This window comes from Saccopteryx leptura, chromosome 3 (assembly GCF_036850995.1).
Source record: "Saccopteryx leptura isolate mSacLep1 chromosome 3, mSacLep1_pri_phased_curated, whole genome shotgun sequence".
Taxonomy (NCBI): domain Eukaryota; kingdom Metazoa; phylum Chordata; class Mammalia; order Chiroptera; family Emballonuridae; genus Saccopteryx; species Saccopteryx leptura.
Window position 1 is genome coordinate 110090638 of NC_089505.1, and position 24149 is coordinate 110114786.

Below are 24149 nucleotides of genomic sequence, written 5' to 3' on the forward strand. Positions count from 1 at the left end.
TTAATATTTTTAAAAATTTATGTAGTTTTCATTCTTAATTTTTTATTGAATTTATTGGGGTAACTTGGTTAATAAAATTATACAGATTTCAGGTATACAATTACATTTTTTTGAAAGACAGGAATGGGAAAAAACATGAGAAGCAGCAAATCATAGTTGTGGCATTTTATCTGTTCACTGATTGCTTCTTTTAAGTGCCTTGACAAGGAGGCTGCAGCTGAGCCAGTGACTTTGGGCTTTTAAACCTGGGACCTCAGTGTCCCAGGTCCATGCTCTATCCACTATGGCACCACTGTTCAGGCAGGTGTTCAATTCTATAATACATCATCTGTATATACTGTGGGTTCCCTGCCTTAAATCGTCCCCCCCACCTCTATCTATCCCCTTACACACCACATTCCCTCATCCTTCTTTCTTTCCTGCAACCCCAACACTGTTGCCTATAAATTTAGTCTAATCCCTTCACCTTTTCACCTAGCCCCACAACCCCCATCACCTCTGACAGCTGTCTGTTCTCCTTATCTGAGTCTGTTAGTGTAGTTTATTAGACTCCCCATATAAGTGAAATTATATGGTGCTTGTCTCTGACTGGCATATTTCACTTAACATAATAATCCCCAGGTCCATCCATGTTAGGCAGATATTTAATCCTAATTAATATTTGAGTTTGGTTTGTTTTGTTTTTTGTTTTTGAGAGACAGACAGGAAGGGAGAGAGATAAGCAGCATCGATTCTTTGTTGTGGCATCTTAGTTGTTCATTGATTGCTTTCTCATATGTGCCTTGACCAAGGGTTATAGCAGACCTAGTGACCCCTTGCTCAAACCAGATGAGCCCATGCTCAAGCTGGCTACCTTGAGGTTTGGAACCTGGATCCTCCGCATCCCAGTCCAAAGCTCTATCTACTGCTCCACTACCTGGTCAGGAGAGTTTAAATTTCTTGTTGAAGCTAAAAGATCTCTCAGGACTCCCAATCCCTTCAATACTAAGGACCTACAAGTTTCCCCATAAAACCCCATGATGTAAAATATGTTAATAAAAATTAACATATTTCTATCAAATATAAAACTGTGTAGCAGATATTCTAATTACACGATGTAACTAGGGAGTCTTCAACTTGTTGACTATGAACCCTAATTTTATCTGAAAATTCCATGTTCTCTTTTTGTGCTAGAAAATGTGCTATGCTTTGTGTATAATCTTTTATTCATAACCCAATTAAGTAGGTAGTATATTCATTTTACCAATTAGCAAACTGCAACTTGCCAGTTAATGCAGCTGGGCAAATTGCAAAATACTTGTATTCTGGTCAAGACCCCATTTTGCTACTTCCTTACTACTGGGTTAATTATACTGTAGACTATTTTTGCCTTGAGATCCACAAAACTTCAGATCAGTTGGCAATCAGAAAGGAGTAAGAGAAAGCTGAACCAAGTCTTGGACTCAGGAAGATTCTTAATTTGGACAGCTGGCCTCCCAAGGTATTCGAAAAAAATATGGCAACCACAGATAAGCAGAATGGCAATGATCATGGGGAAAAACAACCCAAAAAAACCAGCAGGATCTTGGTCTCATCCCTGGAACTGACTATACACTTTTTCAAAGCAAATTCCATGGGACTAGTAACTGCTGTGAATTTCAACTCTTCTTTTGTGTCTATTTTAACTAATCTTGAATGAGTTCTGATTTCTAGCTTTCTTCTCCTTAATTACACAAAGCTCATAAATTAGCACTTTAGGTATAAAACCTATAAAGGCAATTTTAAATTTTGATGCCCAAATCAGTTTAGGACAGACAGAAGAGCCAATAGATTATTAAGAAGTTGAAGTAGCTCTGCCAAAAACCCTCAAGAAACAAAGTCCTGAATTATATAACCTGTTCTATCGGAACCTCTTCTTTTAAGCCACCTAGAAACAAGTTGATGACATACAATATTCTACAAAATGAAAGAGTCCTACTTAAAAACAGAATAAAAGGACAATCTGATTTTAAAATATCTTTATTAACAATAATTAGGTTGTTCATTCCTCTTTGCCCTCTTCCTCACTGGTTTCCTGGACACAGTTCACCTGATCCTGCCAATTAAAGGAAATAATTACTCCCAAAAGATGTAAAAATCAAGAATTATCAAGTTTTTTAGTGCCAACCAAGTACACTTTCTAACATCAAAGAAATATCAATCAAGGAGTGTGCTGTCAATACTACTGAATGGTCTACCTGGGCTTAAGATGTAGAGATTGTTTAAATTTCAAACTGATTATGAGGGCCTTTTAAACCTAAGTGATACCTAGCTATACATGCAATTCACATTAGATGAGGAAAATCAACTATCAACAGCCACCTTTTTATAGCTTTAATGGACAGAGCCATGTCCAGTTGTTTATATATTGTCTATGACAGCTTTCCAGCCAGAGTTGAGATACCCTTTAAAATTGCCAACCATTCTAACAGATCATCCTTTGTATTATGTGTTCCCCATCTACTTCCAACTATAGATGACGCCACCATGATGAAAAACAAAACAGGGAACTTCAAATTTCTGAACCCTCCTCTGCATGGTGCTATGGACAGAGGTAAATAAATACATACATACACACACACACACACACACACACACACATATATATGTATGTGTGTGTGTGTGTATATATATATATATAAAATTCAAAACTCAAGTCCCTGTTCTTGAGGCTTGAGTCAAACCAATAGATAAACCTACAACTTCAGAAAGCTGTTAAAACAATTAAATATTTAAGTACTGTAAAAACTATTTCCTACAAGAAAGCTTTAAAATGTAGAATTAAAATGATATTCACCCACAAATAATTATTTTTGTACCACCCAAGAGTCCTTTTTTCTGAAGGCAGTTTTCAGAGTAAGAATTGCTTAACTTACCTCGACATTTTCTCAGTCTGACAAGTTTTGGCTTTTCTTCTTGGTTGGCTCATGCTGTGTTGATGTCTTGAGAACAAATACCCACCTATCATTTAAAATATAATTTTATTAAAATAACATACTCAGCATATTACGTTCTTATTAATACATAATGTATATATTTTATGTTTGGGTTGCAATTAGTGGTTGTTTTTTCGACTATGTTATTGCTTAGAAAAGATCTGGTCTACACCAAAATCATATTCTAAACTTTTTCACTTGTACATATGAAACGTTTCATCCTACCAATGACTAGACAGTTTTGTTTACTGGATAAAAAGGAATATTAAGGAGATTTTGCGTCCTGAGGTGAATTTAGGGTACTGAAAATACAGCCATTTCTCCACTAATTCAAGCCCTCTTTTCTCTTCCTTCTATGATTGTTTTCTCTATATAACCATGTACTTTTCTCAAATATTCTAACATTAATGTAATACCTATATTCCCTCCCCATCTTTTCTTTCCAACTTGCACACATAGTACACACCTTTGTTCAAAAAACACAGGAATATTATCTGAGGTGAGGCAAACATCTTTTAAAAAAAAAGTTTCGCCCCACTTAGCTAAATCAAGCTGTTTAATCATTAAATAAAAAATCAAATCCAAAGTCCTCTACTTTGAATGTTAAGACTCTTAAGGACACTTACTTCAAGTGAATGAGCATTCCAATATCAGCCAACACCAATCATTCGTACCTAAAGAATAATAAGAAAAAGTTAATATAAAAGACAAGGGAAAAGGTTTGAAAATGCTAGTTAACTTCAAAATTTAAGAGTAAATTTCCAGAGACCAAGATTGGGGGCAAGTTACAGCTTAAAAAAAAAAAAATAAGAAGAAACTTCATTTGGGGCAGATCTAAAATTTTACATCAGATAATAAAGTAGACAGCTGAATTCAAATGAAAACTCTATCTTCTTTAAAATACAAAAGCCTAACTGCTATTTTCACCAGTCTGAGCACAATAAAGTTTGACTGCAACCCAAAATATACTATCCCTTATGTGAAGGTATGTGACAACGTTTACCTACTAAATGAATTTTAACATCGGCTCTCTTTTCATAAAAGCACATACCCTGCTCCCCATTCAAGTATGTCTTCCATTCTCGGGTGGACTGACCACCTTCAGCAGGAATCGTCCAAGAGTATACCCTCCCCCTTCCACAGTACACAACAATGCAGTTTTTATCCTGCAATCCTATATATTTGACTTGCTCTTGCCCTCTAACTCCTCACTGAGTTTTAAGTTAGGGCAGGGAAGCTATGCCTTATGGAGACAGCAAGGAACCTGAGTTTTTTCTGAGGGAGAAGACATTCACCTTCATTATATACACCTGCAGGGCCACTGCACAAAAACCAGAAAGATCAGCTAGTTCTAGGTTTTTCTTCCTTCCTGATTATCAGTTACTGCCAAGGGTGCATAAAATAAGAGTTCCCTGTTGCACATGTACCATCCATAAGGGATACTATATTGTTTTGCATTCTTTCCAGTCTCCGCATTATCCTAGTCTGCAACCAGCCCCCCCCCTTCACCCTCTGAATAAAATCTTTCAGCACTGGTGTTCAAAAGCAACATTTTTATGGTTGATGGTTTACCAACAACTGTGAGATTTCCACAGCTGAGTCTTAAAAATTGCCAATCATTATCTAGCAGCAATGACAGATGATTAGGAGCAGTCAAATCCTCTGAGTTCTTTCCCTAATAGGCAGCCGTTTGAGAACTGCACTAGCTGACAAGAGCACTGAAACATTATCAGCTAAAGCCAAAACCAAATAAAGGCCCAGAACAAACATCCCGGCTCTCTAAAACCTGTCCAGAATCATTAAGGGAAAGACAGTAAATGCAGGACTGTGGATCGTGTCACTGCAGCTGACAATGATTAACAATAGGAGACATGCAACCCCCATTAAGATTAAAAGTCCAAAACTAGTCACACGCATCTATCTCTATTGGGGGAAAGTGAGACTATTATGCATTCTTTGTAGGTTTTGCAACCTTGTGTGAAGAGCACCCATTGTATTTCTTTCATCTTTCAAAAAGCACCTGTATCTGTTCCAAGGGCCTAACAGTACGAAAATGCATTCTGGCATCACACCTCTGAACATCAGACCCTTCTCATTAAAAAGAATAATTTTGACTTGTAACAAGAAAAGATTATGAAATACAATGCAAGCACCTCAGTAGTGTTATTATTGAAACCCATTTACTCCCAGCTTTTTGACTGAGTGGTTTTTTTAAGACCCTCTGCACTAAGATTCACAAATTATAGCTACATACAAATCAAAACTTGTAAGAATTTACTTAAGTCACAGGTTTCTCATTTGAAAGTGCAAAAGCCTATTCATCTTAAGCAGAATGAAGCAAAATTAACCTCCCACCCCAATGATGTTCCTGAAGTACATTATTACAAGTACATTATCTCAAAATTATTACTATTTATATATAAACCTGAGCTTTTATTTCTAAACACTCAATCCCTAAATCACGGCAGCAAGTGCTGGCCACCGATTTAATGGATTATGCCACAGGAAAACCCCATCAGGGTTGTATGCCAATTTAGTGACAGTCTTGTCACCAAACCTAACATTGTGTTTGCTTTGCATTATATTGACATACAGAGCTAAGCCATTTGCCTCTTTCTTCTAGCAGGAGAGTTAAGTCATTTGCTTGAATGGACTACATATTAAAATACAAATTTGTCCCCACCTTGTGAATTACTTGCCAAAGAGCAAGTTCTTGCTACAAACAGAAGAAAATTCTCAGTCATGAAGAGTTTTCACACATTTATGCAAAGTAAACCAAACTTTCCAGTTACAGAGCAGAAACCATTATACATGAAAGCTGTTTTTCATGCATTCTAGCTAAGAACCAATTCAGAGACTTAAGTTGAATTGAAGTCTGAAACAATAGTTGATGCAAAGCTTAAGTCCTAAGCAACAAAAGAAGGTGTTTTTAAGACTTTTTTGGTAATTCAATATTTTGGATCATAACAGCACATCCTAAAGCAAATTAAAGAAACCAAATTCAAAAAGCTACTCTTGAGTATTTGCAGTTATCCTACAGAATACGACAAAGTCTTATGACTGGGAAATGATTCCCGACATGGATTCTACTGTAGGCAGCAAGTCAATGCCACACCAGTTTTCCCCAGGTGTAGAGTATAGACATATTTAGTAAAATCACATAACCTGAACTATTCACATTAAGATTCCCACTAAGCCCAAGTTAGTAACAAAGGTGTTTCCATGGAGCTCATTTAAAAAAGTATTTTCATTCACGTTACGAAAAAACTGTACTTTTAGTGTTAATTCATTCAGCCTGCAGAGTAATTACCAAGATTGCATTCTGGAATTATTGATGTTGCTGACCTACGGGCAATTCAAGTTTACTACAACAGAGACTAATTATCACATGTTATACAGTCCATGTCAAGATGCTAAAAAGCACTCTGCCTCCCAAGTATGGTTTGGTTCCCTTTCCCCCACACCACTGATGTGTTCCATGTTATCTTCAGTTACAATGCAACTAAAGGAAACCACACGACTGAATCAGATATGCCAAAGAATCAAGTTTGCACTTTTTATCTGAGAACTGCAACAGCACTGAATTCTGCCTGACAAATTACAGCTCTAAACCCAAACCCACGCAGTTTTGATAAGCTAGCTTTACCATACAAGTGTTAGGTGCTGCACTGTTATTTCATTGTCAGAAGTGTGATGTCAGAATGCCCACGGAATAAAAGTACATAGCAAGTCACCAAGTTAGATTATATTGCTTGTTACCTACCTGTATGCAGTCGGCAATGAGAATCTTGGAGCAAGCAGGAATACTACATCCGGGTCCTAATGTCCATTGCCATTTGCGGTACTACGTTCCTCACAGTTACGCACTGCAGAAATGCTGGCTAAATGCAGTTATGTAGCAGGCCACTACTTTAATAGTGCATAATTGCAGTCCAAGAACACCAGAAAACATTCCACCAAAACTTAGTGGCTTGCCAAAGAAAAGCCAAGTATCTAAATTTAATCTGCCATAATATGCCACTTATAAAAATTGCACAGGCGTAACATTACAATTTCCCAAATTATAATGTTTATATTAGAGGTATAATACAGCTATATAAAGAGTGGTGGGGGTTATAGTACTTCTTAAGGAATTTAATTAGTGTTCTAAGCAAAGAGGATTGTGATTTTACTAAATAATATGAGCCAATGGGTTAAAAGCTTGTAAGATATCTATTAAATACACTGAGGATCTCTTAGAGAATGCAGTTTTTAAAGATTAGGTAGGAGTATTAAGTTTAAAAATGATGTGTTCCTCTTTTTAAAACAAAATTATGAGAGAAAAGTGGAGAAAAGGAAAATGGGGGCAGGTGATTTTCTTTAAATGAGAAAAATGGCTAAATACTTCCTAAGTACTACCTTCCCTTTCCCACCCCAAGTTTCATATCAGCTTTTAGGCAACTATTTTTTAAAGATGAATTAAATTCACATAAGGCTAAAAACTATCATATACATTGCAAGACTTACAGGAAGTCTATTTGAGTAGCTTACAACCATTGGTAACCTATTTCAGTGATAAAAGTAAAAAAACTTAGTTGAAACTAAGCAAGATTATTTGCTAAACAACGTTTAGCAATTCTACAGCCTACAGTAAGGCTATCAAAACCACAACTTTCAGTAGATTATCCATTAGCATCCTTCACCACTCTTCAAAGGTACAGTACTACCAAAAAAGCTTATTTTAGGGGTCTTTGCCAGCATCCCTTATAAAGAAAGGCATGTAATCTGAAAAATAAACTGAAACATTAATTTTATAGGCAGATTTTCCCATTTCTCCCCCAGCCCCCACCCACACACATACAAGTTCACCCTCCATGGGTGTCCCATGAACACCCCTTATCATTAGTGGAGTCCCTACCACACAATTCAATCAAATTGTAATGGACTCCTTTCAAATCAAGACCCTTGTTTCCATACAGAAAAATCTCATACATATCACCAATTCATAACTGGGGACAAACTTCCTTGTTGATGTAATTATGGTAGAACCACCACCTTTTTTCAGGTGTCTTGGTGAATAGAAATAATCAACATTTTCTAAGATTCCCTTAATTAGCACACCATGTCCTGTCTGTTACACAACCAGAATTGTGTGACATGCCTTTATACTCCACTAGTGTTTTACTTTTAGTATTATCCGGTTTCCCATGCAGAAAATACTCAATTGTTTCAACAATAGATTTCCCTTTGTACTCAGGCACAATACTAAACTTCAGTAGTTTAATAAAGATTTGATTTAGAATTTTACTTTTGCCAATTAGCACCAAGAACAGAGGTGAAAAGGAGGAAGATACATTCCATAGTAAGAGTTCTATAATGTACAAATTTTGAATGGAATCAAAACTAAGAACAAAGCCAAACCATACAATTACTTGACCTACTTTTAGGAAGCTGTTCCTTCTGCTAACATATATACATTGGGAAAGCAGATTCCCACTGTTGTACTAACAGACAACAGTAACAATGTACTTTAATATATTTATTCTAATGGAAGGAGATTCAATGAAGTTGACAGTTAACTGACATCATCATCAAAACACTCCAAAGCTTTATAGTGGGAGAGATAATTTATATTTGTACTGTATAGGATGAGCAACTCTCTCCAGAGTTAATGCTACATCAAAAGGAAACTATGGAAAAACAGATTATCAAATATTTTATAATTAAGAATAGCTATCTGCAATCCTATTTGTTGACTGTCACCACTAATTCTTAGAAGAGAGCAAGTAGATTTTTATCTTCCTACAGGTTTTGTCCAGCAAAGTAGTATTAAGGAGATGTAAAAGTTTCAGAGTACAAATGCATATACAGCTACATCTAGTTTATGGTTACTATACTTTTTACTTTCAAGTTGAAGTTTTCAAACTAAACCCCATCTTTATAAATCGCTTAAAGTAATACATGAAAAGGCTTCATGTTTAACAATCTTTAATTCAAATGTGAAAGTTCAATACAAGCCATTTATAGGGCTTGGGACTTATTCTTTTAAAAACAAGAACGGAGGAATGCAACAAAATGATCTTTCCACTTTTTCTTCAGAAACTTTTAAGGAAAAGATAGATCATAGGGCCATAGAAGATCCATTTAGTCATACCCACTTTCTCCCCTACCAAGTCTTACACTCATTCCATAATCTTAATACACATTCCTGAATGAAGACTTTTTAAGATTTACATTTCAGCTTTGCTTACATAACCATTTAAAAATACTTAGCACCACTTGCTTCCTACAAGGCCAAACAAATCAAATCATGAAACTACTTCAATAGGCATTTTCTTCTTTTTAAAACAAGGGGGTACTTATTTGTAGAAAGCAATACTTAGCCTACAAATACATTTCCCAGAAATGGCATATGCCATTTGAAGGTCTAGACACTCTCATGCTTTCAAAGTGGAATACCTAGCCTAATGTGCATAGAAGCATGAATGGCAAAATTGAAGATCAGTATTATAACTATTTTCTCTATTTATTTGAAGCACAGTAAAAAAAAAAAAAAAAAAAAAAAAATGGTACACTTTGGAAATTCAGTGGCACAAGGTACACTGCCATAACTTGAGGGACATTATACAGTTTTTAAAAAAAAGGAAATAAAAATGAAAAAAATTCCTGTTTCAAAACACTGCATTACATAATTTTACCTGCCCAAACAGACCATTTACAAATATTAGGTCAATAAACTGCTAACATCCATAAAAAGATAGCTTTCTTACTAAAATGCAAGAATTTAAAAGATTGGTATCTAAACAAGAAAAGACAAAAACAAACTGGAATGAAAGCCTAGATATCACATCTAAAATCGGGGTTTTTTGTTTGGGCCTTCATACTCTTCTCTCCCTCTACCATATCCTGCTGGAGTTCCAGGCCCCATTCCTCTAGGACCCTGTCCACCCACAGGTCCCGCACCTCCCTGCCCAAAGCGCTCAGTACGCTATTGGAACAGTAATTAACAGTTCATTATATGTAGTTGATGTCCATGTGTGTTAAGTAAATATTTTAGAAGGTTCCGTAGTCAATGGCCGTCGATACAATCACCAATGAGTCGATCCACAGGTACCGGGAACATAGAAAGGAAAAAAGGGTAATTTGAAAATTAGTTTACGATAATACATGCCTTGTGGTATGTTCCCACTTGAGCCATTCTCATACACCTGTTTCAAAGAACAGATCTTCCCTGTAGTGCTAAAAAATTTAAGAATTAGTGTAGATGTGAAAACCCATTCCAAAATGAGTTTAAGAAATTTCACATCAGAAAAACCCACTGAAAAGCTTGCAAACTTCTCACTTTCAAAGTCTGAACAGGAAATTTAATTTCCAAGTAAGCCTACCAAGCCCAACCAGACAGATTCAATTCACTCAATGAAGTGACAAAGACCTACTCACCAGTTAGTGGCATATGCTGCATAAGGTACTGTGGTTTTCAAGATCTTAAGACACATCTGCTAAGTTGCAGAAATCTTAAAAGGTTGAAAGTTTTAATAAAATGCTACCAGACTACAAAAAAAAGCAAAAAAGACTAATAGATTTAGTCACTTAACCGGCACAGTAACTTGATTAAAAAAAATATGTTGCCATCATCTCACAGGTATACCACCTTCAGAGCCATCACAATATAACCAGAGACAATTATGTTCACAGTACTATCCTGTATTATTGCAAACTGACTAAATATACAGCCCACCCCGTAACAGCCCAACTTTTCCCGTAGGTCTTTGAAAAGTCCAGTGGCACTTAGCTAAGATTCCGTGTTTTGGGTATCTCCCAAACAGCCTAACACCAAGCTTAAGTGACTGCGATAAGGCAGGAGTTCATTATTCATCCAGTTTTAGGTAATTCTAAGTCTTAGAAAGCTATGTACCCAAACAGAAAAACCCTATAGATATGCAAGCACAGCAGCCTGAACTATTTTTCAAATTCCATTTAAAATACATCAGTTACTAAGTATTACTCCCAAAATAAACCAGTAAACAAAAACAAAACTGAGATCAGGGTTTAACTGTTCTTATATATATCATTAACTTCAACATGTTTCTTACAAATTATAGGGATACTTGAAAAGACTAAGTCTCAAAATCCTAAAAACTGTAGGATTTTAACACACTGTACTGTATATTCCAAAAAAACTAGAAAGAAAAATTTGAGGGGGGTTTCACAATTGTTACTATAACACCTTAGAACCCGGAGGAGCTGTTGCATGGAATATACAAACTTAACTGTGGGAACATCATGTAAACTTAGTTTAATATATTTGCTTATATACCTACATTCCGCTTTTTTAAGAAGCACATTAAGCCAAAATGTTACCCACATTATTTTTAAAATTTAAAGAAAGCTAATAGCATTACATTTAACCCAACCAGCTATTTACAGTTCTAATTCCCAAAAAGCTGTAAGTGGTTTTTAAATAGATATGGTCCCATACTAAATCTTTATGTTCCTATTTGTTAAATGAATCTAGTGAGTTACATGCTGTAGCTTTCCTTCTTTGCCAAAATCCCGTAGGTGAACTATTTCAGATTCAATTCAGTTGTGAAAATACGCCCTTCCCTAAACCTACTTCTAAAGCCAATATTCAGTTCTCCTAAGGATGTGTAAAGCCCTAAATACAGCCACCTAAACCAATTCACTTGGTTGTTCTAAAGCATCCAGGTAGGCTATCTGCACAGCTAAAATATGATAGCATCAAGAAGGTTCAGATCAAATGAACACAACTAGTATGCTAAAAATTATCATTGATTTTTTGCTACTCTGTAGCAAAACAGAGATGTGAGTGTATTTTAGAAGGTGTACCTATAGACAGCCCACCACGTGGGAAACGACGAGTCAAAACATTAGACAATACCCTTTTCATGGATAGAAGCCACACCAAATAGAGGTCAAAGTCCTACACATCACTAAAACATGCCTAGAAGCTGCAAACTACTAGGCTAATTCATATGGCAAATACCAACTGAATGAACAACAGTTTGCCATTTGATTACTCTCACTTGGATGTAGAATAATCAGGTACTTAAATCTAACATTTAGAATTTGGATTTGCCATGTGCTGGAGTGCAAAAGTACACAAGCAATATAATAGAAAGCACCTAAATCTACTTATCGCCAAAGATAACCCCAACATACTATTAACAGCATTGACTTCTCACTGGCAACCATATCTGTTCAGGTTACCACACACTGAGTTCTTCTATGTTGCCAAAGTATTCCTCAATATTATGATTTACATGATAGGGGAACTAAAAGAAGTCCAGTCACCTACTTCAAAAAAAAAACAAAAAAAAAACAAAACACACACAGGTAAGTTGTGAAAATAAGAATTTCCTTTGGACTACGTCCCACAGGATACATTACCATGTCGCTTCCCATCATGGAACCACTCATGGTTGCTGGTGGAACTCCAGGATTAGCTTCATAACCTATGCCACCACCACCACCTAAAGGTGGAAATTTCTGGCCTCCTGAACCATAGGGATCTAGGAAACAAAAGTGCTGGTTACAACTCAACCAGAACATTGCTCTCTAATGGTATTGGTTAATTTAATTGTCATGCTTACCTCCCATGTTCATTGTTCCTCCACCACCCATTCTCATGTCTCTTTCTCTCTGAAAGAAGAAAAATCTTTCATACATCTGTACTGTAATCCGTTCCATTTTTGAGAGTACAAAAATATTCTCAAAACTTAATGTGTTTAACCCAAAAAAGGCTCACTGGGACAATTTTAAAAATCAAATTCTAAAACCAGTTATTGAGACTCAATTATCAAGACCCACTAAAAGCTTCTTCCCAACCAATGAATCTTTGGCCTGCCCCAAAAAGATAAAACTCTTAAAAGTCTATCAATCATAACACTCTTATTTACAAAAAGTGGTTATAATGTGAAATGTTGTATTTAATTGAGTAAAATTTCATTCTAGGTAGCAACAAGTTTTATAGACAACTCCAATTAGATTGTAATAGTTTACTTACTGGATCCATATAGCCCATCCGACTGTAACTTTCCTCTCTTTGACGTCTCATTTGTTCTTCCATCTCACGTTGACGAATCATCATCTCTTCTTCCCTTCTGCGTCGTTCCTCCTCTTGCCTGGAAATGTTCACCATACATAAACCAAAATGTTATCTACACCTTTTCAAATTCAATGAGAAATAAGCTAATAGTGTGCCTAATAGCTTTACAAAGACTAGGTTAGAGCAAACATAAAGGCCAACCAAAGTGGTTCTTGAAAAGCCCTAAAGGCATTCTGGCAAAGAAAATAATCATTACATATGAAAATCTTACAAACAATTCCTATTTATATGTTATACCAACACTGACTCTCTGTACTTCATCTGACTCACTTGCAAAATTTAGGTTCATCTTTTCTCTAAAGAGAAAAGTAATACAGAAACAAGGACTTAGTTTAACAAAATTTTACCTTAATTGCATTTCTTTACGTTTCTGCATTTCTTGATTGTGAAGTTCTTCCATGCGTCTTAATTCTTCCTGGCGTCGCATCAGATCTAACATTGAAAAATTTGTTTTGGATTCACATTAATGAGGTTCTATAAATTCAAAAAGCAACTGATCCTACCAGCAAAATTCAGAAGGTCTTTTTTACCTTGACGCAAAAGATTTGCCTGATGTTCATGATAGGCATCTTCCATTTCACTTTCCAGTTTGTCTTTTGCATCTTTCATATTTTTTTCAACTTGCTCCCTTTGCTGTTTCTCCATCTCATCCAAGGACTTCCATCTCTGAGAATATTCATACTCAAATGTGCCATGCTGAGCAAAACGAGGAGGCGTTTCTCTCTCCCTAACAATATTTAAGAGTATTAATGAATCAATATGGGGATGCACACAAGAAATATGACCTGACTCCCCTAAAAAAATTGGTCTTGGCCCTGGCCGTTTGGCTGAGTGGTAGAGCGTCCGCCTGGCGTGCAGGAGTCCCAGGTTGATTCCCAGCCAGGGCACACAGGAGAAGCGCCCATCTGCTTCTCCACCCCTCCCCCTCTCCTTCCTCTCTATCTCTCTCTTCCCCTCCCGCAGCCGGGGCTCCATTGGAGCAAAGATGGCCCGGGCGCTGGGGATGGCTCCTTGGCCTCTGCCTCAGGTGCTGGGATGGCTCTGGATGCAGCAGAGCGACGCCCCAGATGGGCAGAACATCGCCCCCTGGTGGGCATGCCGGGTGGATCCCGGTCAGGCGCATGCAGGAGTCTGTCTGACTGCCTCCCTGTTTCCAGCTTCGGAAAAATGAAAAAAAAAAAAAAAAAAATTTGGTCTTTCCACCTGGCCTATCACTGTAAGGAACATGAAGGGGTAAAGACCATTTTGGTTCATATAGTATCTTCACAGCAATAACAATACATGTCTGCCTGACCAGGCAGTGATGCAGGATCCTGAGGACCCAGGTTCGACACCCCAAGATAACCAGCAGCTTGTATGGGATCATAGACATGGCTCCATGGTCAAAGGCTTGACCCCAAAGGTCACTACCTTGATCAAGCGATCCCTAGCTCAGCTGGAGCCCACCAGGTCAAGGCATATATGAGAAAGCAATTACAACTAAGAAGTTGATGCTTCTCATCCCCCCCCCCCTTCCTGTCTGTCCCTCTCTCCTCAAAATGAAGAGAATAAAATAGATGTCCCAGAATGATACAATAACAGGATGTAGGCACTGTAAATAAATCCTATCTTCCATATTTCCTAATTGTTTACTTTAGACAAGTTCCTATTCAAGAAAAATTTTCCCACTCTTAAAAATGAGAAAACTGCCTGACCAGGCGGTGACGCAGTGGATAGAGCGTCAGACTGGGATGCAGAAGACCCAGGTTCGAGACCCCGAGGTTGCCAGCTTGAGTGTGGGCTCATCTGGTTTGAGCAAAAATTCACCAGCTTGGACCCAAGGTTGCTGGCTCAAGCAAGGGGTTCCTCGGTCTGCTGAAGGCCCACGGTCAAGGCACATAAGAGAAAGCAATCAATGAACAACTAAGGTGTCACAATGCACAATGAAAAACGAATGATTGATGCTTCTCATCTCTCTGTTCCTGTCTGTCTGTCCCTGTCTATCCCTCTCTGTCTCTGTAAAAAAAAAAAACAATCCCGGCCAGGGCACACAGGAGAAGCGCCCATTTGCTTCTCCACCCCTCCGCCGCGCTTTCCTCTCTGTCTCTCTCTTCCCCTCCCGCAGCCAAGGCTCCATTGGAGCAAAGATGGCCCGGGCGCTGGGGATGGCTCTGTGGCCTCTGCCTCAGGCACTAGAGTGGCTCTGGTCGCAACATGGCGATGCCCAGGATGGGCAGAGCGTCGCCCCTGGTGGGCATGCCGGGTGGATCCCGGTCGGGCGCATGTGGGAGTCTGTCTGACTGTCTCTCCCTGTTTCCAGCTTCAGAAAAATGAAAAAGAAAAAAAAAAAAAAAAAAACAACAAACAAAATAAAAAAATAAAAATGAGAAAACTTATACATCATCCAATTATTTTAAGAACAAGATAAGATTGTATGTGAAATATATCTATGTCAGAAACAAAAACTAGGCATTTGGGTAACTGCTTCAAAACCCCAAACTTCTGAGGCTTGATGTTATTAAGCATATTTACTTACAAGAATTTTACATATTTATATTTTAAACAAAACTGAAAAATTATTAGGACAAATTCTTGTTTACACTAATAAAACAGCCAAAAAGTTTAATCAATCTTACTTTTGATACATTGGATTCTTCTGTGCAAGTTTTTCAGGAAGACCATCTTCATCATCTAATTGTTCAAGTGGTTCCACAATGACTGGACGAGGAGTTCTAATAACAAAAAAGGTTCCATCTTACTTTCCAGTTTTAATGTACATGTTAAGTACTTGTACAACTTCCTTGTACAAGTTAATTAACAGAAATTATCAAAATAAGCACAAGAACTTACGTTGTCAGTAAGAAAACGCCTTCACTGCATCTTTCAAATGCTTTCCTTGCTGCTGGTTTAGATGCAAACTCAACAATGCCTTTTCCTGTAGATCTTCCACGATCATCCACAATAACAACAGCTCTTTCGATAGGACCAAACTGGCTAAAAGCTTCTTCCAACAGTTCATTGGAAACGTAGGGTGAAAGATTTCGAACAGACAAGGCAGCAGCATGTGTGGCAAAGCGAACCCGAAGTTGTCTACCTCTCATGGGTGTATCATCAAGTTCAGCTTTAGCAATTTCAGCCAATGCTCTAGATTCCTGAAAGTTATCAGACATACTCATGTTAATGACCTCAAAAACTACTTGAGGCTCACTCTGAAAGTCATAAGCCTAATTAATTTCCATTCCTATTCTCCTCCAGGTCAAAGTTATCTTCAGGCATCCCTCCTTGACACCATTACAATAGTTAAAATGCATTACCCACGCACTCCCCTTGTTTCTTAGATACCAACAATTATAAGCTATATAGCATCGCACCTGTTCTGCAATGATGAAAAACTTAAAGACCAATTTATTCTTGTTCATTTAAATACCATACGTTTGTAGTAGCAAAAACTTAATAATTAATAATGCATAAAAATTTTAAAAACTTACAAGCTTAATAAATCCGAATCCTTTGCCTTTGTTGATAAAAACTTCTCCTGGTTCTCCATATTTAGCAAATAGTCTTTTGAATTCATCCTCCGTAATATCAGCAGGTAGATTCCCAACAAACAACCGACAACGCTGAGTGTAAGTTTTCTCTCCAGGTCTCCTCAAGAGAGATAAGTTGGCTTTAAACCCCTAATGAAAAAGGAAGGAAATTTTCAAACACCAGCGACCTCTGCAACCAGAGGAATCCACAAAATTTCGCTCTTCCCAAACTAGATTGTTACCCATCGGGTTGCTCTTCTGTTCCGTTTAAGGTCAAAGGAAGGTCCTACTACATTTGCGGGATTTCCAAAGTAACCACTATCCTAACATTAAAAAGCCCAAATCGTTCAAAATACTCGAGAACTAACACTTAGACTGCTCTACAGAGTAAACTCTACACCAGCAACCTCCTCATCCCTATATGCTGACCGTCCCTAAATAACCTAAGTCATAGCAGACAAAAGTTAAAATGGAGGTCAAGAATTAAATTAAAAAAAAGATCAAGATCAAAATCCAACTGCCACCGACCTGACTCGGGCCTGCGCTTTTCAGAACGAAACTCGCCCATCTCTCGAACCTTACATTTCATGCTATGATCTACTCTGGTTCCCAGGATCCTTTAGCGTTAACGGAGCCTCACATCATCTTTTTCCTCAGGCCACCCTCCCTCAGTCCCCGGGCAGCCTTGAGGCCAGTCCCGGGCCGACCCACGCTGTCCGCCCCTCGCTCGAAGGGCAGGCCCGCCCACCTCCACTAGCGCGCACGCGCCTTTCCGGCCTCCGACAAAATGGAAGCCCGCACGGGGGAGGGGGACGGAGAGGGGGCCGCGGCCATCTTAGGGAAACCGACGCGTAGGTCCAAGGGACTTACCTCCGAGTCGGAAATCTTCTCCTCACTCCGGGCGACGGGCCCACCGGGCGGAGGACCCTGGTGGTGCTGCTGGTGGTAGGGTGGGTGGTGCTGCCGGCCTCCGCGGGGCTCCCCGCCTCCTCGGTGCGGCGGCTTGGGATGGCCACCAGGAGTGCTTAGGCCCGGGCCACCGCCGGGCTTCGGCCCGACTGGCATTTTGCCGCCTTTGGGGCCGCCGGGTCCTGGGCCCTGCTTAGGCCCGGGCACCGGTCCTCCTGCGGGTGGAGGCGGGGGACCTCCAGTTTGAGGTGGGGTGGTGGGAACCCCGCTGCTCGGCGGCGCAGGCGGGGGCGCCCCAGGGGGCGCCGAGGTGACAGCGGGCGGCGGGGTCGGTATAGGGCCTGGCCCCGTGGTGGCCCCAGAGGTCGGGGGAGTGGCGGGCGGTGCCGAACCAGAGGCAGGCGGAGCATTGCTTACTCCGGGAGCCGGGCCGGGTCCCTGAGAAACGACAGGCTTGGACGAGTCCTGGGGCGGTGGCGGCTGCTGATGCGGCGGCGGCGGCGGCTGATGCGGTGGCGGCTGCTGATGCGGCGGCGGCTGCTGATGCGGCGGCTGAAGTGGCGGCGGCTGCTGTGGAGGCGGCTGCTGCTGCGGTGGTGGCTGCTGCTGTTGCTGGTGTGGCGGCGGTGGTGGGATCGGGGGTTTGGGACCACCCTGGCCCGGGCCGGGACCCATGGGTCCGCGGTTCTGACTGAGGCCCATACCGGGCGGCGGGGAGCGGAAGTCGTGGAGGCCGCCGCGGCCGCCGCCTCCCCCGCGCCGGTGGAAGCCACCACCACCACCGCCGCGGCTCCGGAACCGATCCCGAGACATGTCTGTGATCAAGGGGCGGTCGAGACAGAAGCGGAGAAGTCGCTTAGGGAACGTAGAGGCCACCTTGCTTCGCACAAAATGGCGGATGACACAGGCTGCGCGCCGCCTTTGTCCTCTTCTTATATAGTGCAGCTGACATGGCCCCGCCTGCTTCCTGATCGGTAGCTCCAATAACCAATTGCAAATGCCGTACTTGATGACACTAAGTTACGAAGCGATAATCTTTTTCTATTGGCTTCTGGGTGAGAGGCGGGAGGAATGAGTAGCAGAAGTTTCCAGTTGGCCAATGGACTGAAGAAGAGTTGGCTGTAGGCCACTGTGATTTGCTGGGAGAAATTTGAATGGGTTCGCCAGACCTGTTTTCTAAGGAAATTAAATAGTAAGGGCTCTATGGCTCTGGGGGAAGGATGTTAAAAAGGGCCCTTTTCTTTCTTGATTGCCCCAGGAGCGGTCCGCTATCCTTTCCCAGAAAGAACATGCGTTCTCTTGTTCAAAGGCATAAATTAAGTGCCTGCTATCTACCCCATCTTGTGCTGGGCCAGTGAAATTAGAGAAATAAAATACTAACTTCACACAGACGACCTGACTGATTTCATTTTTGTCCCAGTAGAGCCCAAGCTCTACGTTGATCAGGTGTCCCTGATTCGACTTCCCCTTGCAGTGGGACACTCCTGCTTATCAACAGGGCTACTCTTAAGGCAGCTATGAGGATTTTACTTATTAGTGCCGACAATAACTGCCACCGGAGCAAAGACACAACCGACACGTTATTTGCAATAATCACATAGGCAATTTATTTGCAAGAATCACATAGGAAATTTATTACTTATAAATAATTTTGGCGTGCCTGGGTACAGCTTAAGGGGGCCCCATCAGCGTGCTCCTCTCCGTTGTCTTTGGTCAGAGCTCAGATCCGCGTGGAGACAGTCCACGTTCACGTTGGAGTCTGGGCGCCTGCCGCAGCAGGGGGAAGGCCTCAGGTTTAGTACCTTTTCTGGCCTATGCCTTCTAACAGGTTTCAATTTACAGGATTATCACCTCAAACCACTTTTTTGGGAGTTCCTCACAGGGAGCCCTTTTTATGTTAATTTACTGAAACGTTACATCAAGCTACTTTTAAGATGTTCCTAGGGAAGCTTCTTGTTTATGTTAACTTACAGAGTTATGACATCAAGCTATTTCTTATTTATGTATAACTTCACACACACACTAACTGGGCCCTGCTCGAAAGTTACAGTCTATCACACCTGCATACATTATATTAATTCCTATCCAGACAACATAATTTTATTTAATTTCCTTAATTTTAATATTATATTTTAATTACTTTTATATGTCTTCCATATATTTTATATTTCTATATATTTAATTACTATAACATTATATTACTACAATAATTTTGGAACCTCATTGGAGTTCAGGTTTGTCTAGCACAGGGGTCCCCAAACTACGGCCCCCTGAGGCCATTTATCCAGCCCCTGCCGCACTTCTGGAAGGGGCACCTCTTTCATTGGTGGTCAGTGAGAGGAGCATAGTTCCCATTGAAATACTGGTCAGTTTGTTGATTTAAATTTACTTGTTCTTTATTTTAAATATTGTATTTGTTCCCGTTTTGGTTTTTTTACTTTAAAATAAGATATGTGCAGTGTGCATAGGGATTTGTTCATAGTTTTTTTTATAGTCTGGCCCTCCAATGGTCTGAGGGACAGTGAACTGGCCCCCTGTGTAAAAAGTTTGGGGACCCCTGGTCTAGCAGATGTTTTTGTTGTTGTTGTTGTTTTGTATTTTTGCGAAGTCAGAATGGAAGAGGCAGTCAGGTTCTGGCATGCACCCCACCAGGATCCACCGGGCATGCCCACCAGGGGGCAATGCTTGGCCCATCTGGGGCGTTGCTTCCGTTGCAGCTGGAGCCATTCTAGCATCTGAGGGGGAAGCCATGGAGCATGGTCCTCAGCGCCCAGGCCAACTTTGCTCTAATAGAGCCTTGGCTGTGAGAGGGGAAGAGAGAGATAGAAAGGAAGGAGATGGGGAAGGGTAGAGAAGCAGATGGGCACTTCTGTGTGCCCTGACCGGGAATTAAACCTGGGACTTCCACACGCCGGGCCAACGCTCTACTGCTGAGCGAACCAGCCAGGACTGTCTAGCAATTTATACTGTCTTCGTAGTAGGCTTAAGTGAGTGCACTCTTTGTTCACAAAAAGAGTCCTTGATTTTGTGTGTGTGTGGCCTATGATGGTTTTCTTAGTCCACTACCACTCAACACTTTATGGACAGATAAAGATACTTTAAAAATTGATATGTTAAAATGTCTATATGGAATCAACCAATGGGCAGTATTCTCTTTAAAGTCTTTAACATCCTTGAAGTACACTAGTCATATTTCTTTTTTTTTTTATAAATAAATTTTTATTTTAATGGGGTGACATCAATAAATCAGGGTACATATATTCAAAGAAAACATTTCCAGGTTATCTTGTCATTTAGTTCTGTTGCATACCCATTACCCAAAGAAAGATCGTCCTCCGTCACCCTCTATCCAGTTTTCTTTGTACCCCTCCCCCTCCCCCTCTCCCTCCTTCTCTCCCCCCCCCCCCCCCCCGTAATCACCACACTCCTGTCCATGTCTCTTAGTCTCGCTTTTATGTCCCGCCAATGTATGGAATCCTGCAGTTCTTGTTTTTTTCTGATTCGCTTATTTCACTCTGCATAATGTTATCAAGATTCCACCATTCTGCTGTAAGTGATCCGATGTCATCATTTCTTCTAGCTGAATAGTATACCATGGTGTATATGTGCCCCATCTTCTTTATCCAGTCTTCTATTTTTTTTACAGTGATTAAAAGCCTTTAAGCAAACTCTTGGCCAATACAGCAAGAATCCATAAAAGAGTAGTGTCCTTAACATGTTCACCAAGTCCAAGTTGGCCCCATCACCATGCCAAATCCCTGAAAAATGCAACCCAACCACAGTTCAGTCTGTTAGGAGCTGTCACAGGGAGCAGGAATCCAGGAAAAGTCCACATCCAGGAAAAGTCCGCATGGCACTGGAATTGTTGTCACCATTCTATACTTTGCAGCTCATGTCCAAGTCCCAGTGACCCCTGCTTCTAGCTGGTAATGATTCAGGTAGACTGGAAAAGCCATTTGCAGCATGCGTGGATATGGAGCTTCTGTTCTCCTCTGCCTGGAGAGATGAGACCAGGTTGCTTTTCCCTGGAGCTCTGTGACTGTGGCATGGTAAAGAGAACCTTGGGATACACTAAGCAGTCTCGGTGTGGCTTCTTCAGTGTTCCTTGGTTGAAGAGTCGTCTTAGTTTAGTCTTTTTTTATTTTATTTTTTATTTTTTATTTTTTTTATTTTTTCTTTTAGGAGAGAGAGAGGGATAGACAGGGACAGACAGACAGGAACAGAGAGAGACGAGAAGCATCAATCATTAGTTCTTCATTGATTGCCTTCTCACACGTGCCTTGACCGCGGGCCTTCAGCAGGCCGAGTAACCCCTTGCTGGAGCCAGCAACCTTGGGTTCAAGCTGGTGGGCTTTTTTTTTTTTTTTTGCTCAAACCAGATGAGCCCGCGCTCAAACTGGCAACCTCGGGGTCTCGAACCTGGGTCCTCTACATCCCAGTCCAACGCTCTATCCACTGTGCCACCGCCTGGTCAGGCGCTTTTTTTTTTTTTTTTTTAAGCCATATTTCTTAATACCCTTCCTAGTTACTGTCATTTATTGACCTTTTGGTGGATCATTCCTCCCTCAATACTAGCTCCTGGCTTATTGGTCTTACTTTCCACCTCTATTTCTGTTTACCATCCAACATCTATGTGGATGACCACCCAATACTCTGTCAATTATTTACCTTCTCACCTCCAACAATCTTTCCTGCCAACCTGTATCAGCTGCTCCATCCCCAGGACTGCTTCACAGGTCATCCCTCTATTTGTTATTGCCAGTAAGTACTCCACCCCTAAAATCTCTATTTCAAATATCCCAACTGTCTGATCAAAATAACTGGGTTTTTTTAAATTGATTTCAGTGAGAGAGGTAGGGAGAGAGAATCAGAGAGACAGGAACATCAGGTTGTTCTTGTACATGCCCTGATTGGAAATTGAACCAGCAACCTTTACACTTCCAGATGATGCTCCAACCAACCAAGCTATCTGGCCAGGGAAATACCTGATTCTTAGATTTCATCAAAACCTCCAAACCATTAAATGTATATGAAGCAATAAAATGTCCCCTAATTTCTGTGAGCAGTATATTACTTTTTCACTATCTCTCACATTCTTTTTTATTTTATTTATTTTTTACAGAGAGAGAGTGAGTCAGAGAGAGGGATAGACAGGGACAGACAGACAGGAACGGAGAGAGATGAGAAGCATCAATCATTAGTTTTTCATTGCGCGTTGCAACACCTTAGTTGTTCATTGATTACTTTCTCATATGTGTCTTGACTGCGGGCCTTCAGCAGACCAAGTAACCCCTTGCTCAAGCCAGTGACCTTGAGTCCAAGCTGGTGAGCTTTGCTCAAAGCAGATGAGCCCGCGCTCAAGCTGGTGACCTCAGGGTCCCGAACCTGGGTCCTCTGCATCCCAGTCCGACACTCTATCCACTGTGCCACCGCCCGATCAGGCTATCTCTCACATTCTTATACTCATAACTTGTGTCATGCTGTTTAAATGTTAAGAGTGCCTACAAACACATACATCTCTTGTTTTCCTCCTCCATTATCCTTACCTGGTAAAACCCCATTCTAGTTGGACTCAACAATTTACCTTTGTTTACCAAGTGCTGAAACTTTCACTTTAAATTCTTGACCACAAGCTTCAAAAGGGCATTCGACTTTTACTGGCAATTTTACTGAATTTCCCTAGTAAGTTCACTTTACCACTTCTAGAGATAGTGTGTATTTCATGCCTTCCCTGTTTAAACTCCTACACATTCTTCTCTTGCTTCAACATAATTAAGGACTTCTCATATTTGAGAAAATAAAAATCATCAGAGAGGAACATTCTCATCCAATTGGAAAACCACAAGCCTACTTGATTTGTACTGAGGGTGCAAAAAATAACGTTCTTCCCACCTTCTAAATTATTATTCTAGCTGAGCTAATAATCCAATTAACAGACAGGTTAACAGAAGGAAATGTCCAAAATTTATTACAGTTGTACATTTTGGGGTGCCATAAGATATGAGACCCAAGGACGCATTGGGCAGTTGAGGTTTATATGCTATTTTGGACAAAGGGAAGGGGGCAGGCATCTGGGGTTTCAAAGTAAAAGTAGGTAGGTAGTTCACGGGTAGATAGGAAGATCAAACATGTAAAATTCACCCAGAAACAATGGGACACAAAAGGAAGTTCAACAAACAGGCTTTGCTAGATTTTTCCATGTCTGCCACATTTAGTTTATATTATGATGCTAAGATAATGCTTCCTTGCTTTAATCAGATTTTTTTATCTGAATTCCTTTAGGCAGGGCTGTGTCCTAAGGTCCTTCCCATTTCTGACACACTATCTGAGGAATACACACTCCTTAGGGAAGTCATAATGTGTGAAGTGTTTAATACTAAATGCTCAATAAATACTAGTTATTGTTATGAAAAAATCGGAGACCTAAAGGCACTTGAGTGTTAGAGCCCAGAAAGACAAGGGGAGTTGAGTAACAAAAGCTTAGTTAGTGAATTATTTTAAAAGACAAAGGAAGATTATAATGCATTTTAGAAGAAAATCTATCCTTGAATTTAACAGATTTAAAAAAATGGTCCACTATAATGAAGTACATTTTTGGGTTTTTGGGGTTTTTTTTAATGAATACTGGGATATCTATAATAGTGAAGTTATTTACAATATTAGAAGAGAAGTATT

The 24149-nt window shown here is 40.2% G+C and overlaps 1 protein-coding gene across 2 annotated transcripts; it reads right to left on the reverse strand.

Annotated features, from left to right (window-relative positions):
• Nucleotides 1-1980: 1980 nt before the first annotated feature.
• Nucleotides 1981-18407, reverse strand: SFPQ (splicing factor proline and glutamine rich). 2 transcript variants are annotated; one of them, XM_066375842.1, is made up of 13 exons: nucleotides 17436-18407; nucleotides 16527-16715; nucleotides 15889-16190; nucleotides 15675-15770; nucleotides 13590-13786; nucleotides 13407-13491; nucleotides 12958-13075; nucleotides 12545-12593; nucleotides 12342-12463; nucleotides 6718-9921; nucleotides 3581-3628; nucleotides 2895-2979; nucleotides 1981-2074 (listed from the first exon to the last, which is right to left on the reverse strand). In XM_066375842.1, exons 1-10 carry the CDS (start codon nucleotides 18285-18287, stop codon nucleotides 9784-9786), a joined length of 2148 nt encoding a protein of 715 aa, XP_066231939.1. In that variant the 5' UTR covers nucleotides 18288-18407; the 3' UTR covers nucleotides 1981-2074; nucleotides 2895-2979; nucleotides 3581-3628; nucleotides 6718-9783. The 2 variants fall into 2 exon arrangements, with proteins under 2 accessions (XP_066231939.1, XP_066231940.1); XM_066375843.1 differs by lacking the exon at nucleotides 6718-9921.
• Nucleotides 18408-24149: the final 5742 nt, after the last annotated feature.

Bases quoted from the DNA above. Each gene is read 5' to 3' on its own strand.
- SFPQ (XM_066375842.1), bottom strand. From the start codon at position 18,287: ATGTCTCGGGATCGGTTCCGGAGCCGCGGCGGTGGTGGTGGTGGCTTC. The intron at 16,191-16,526 runs GTAAGTTTTTAA...GATAACTTTCAG, and splicing joins GATTCGGATTTATTAAGCTT to GAATCTAGAGCATTGGCTGA. The intron at 12,464-12,544 runs GTAAGCATGACA...TTTGTTTCCTAG, and splicing joins AGGAACAATGAACATGGGAG to ATCCCTATGGTTCAGGAGGC.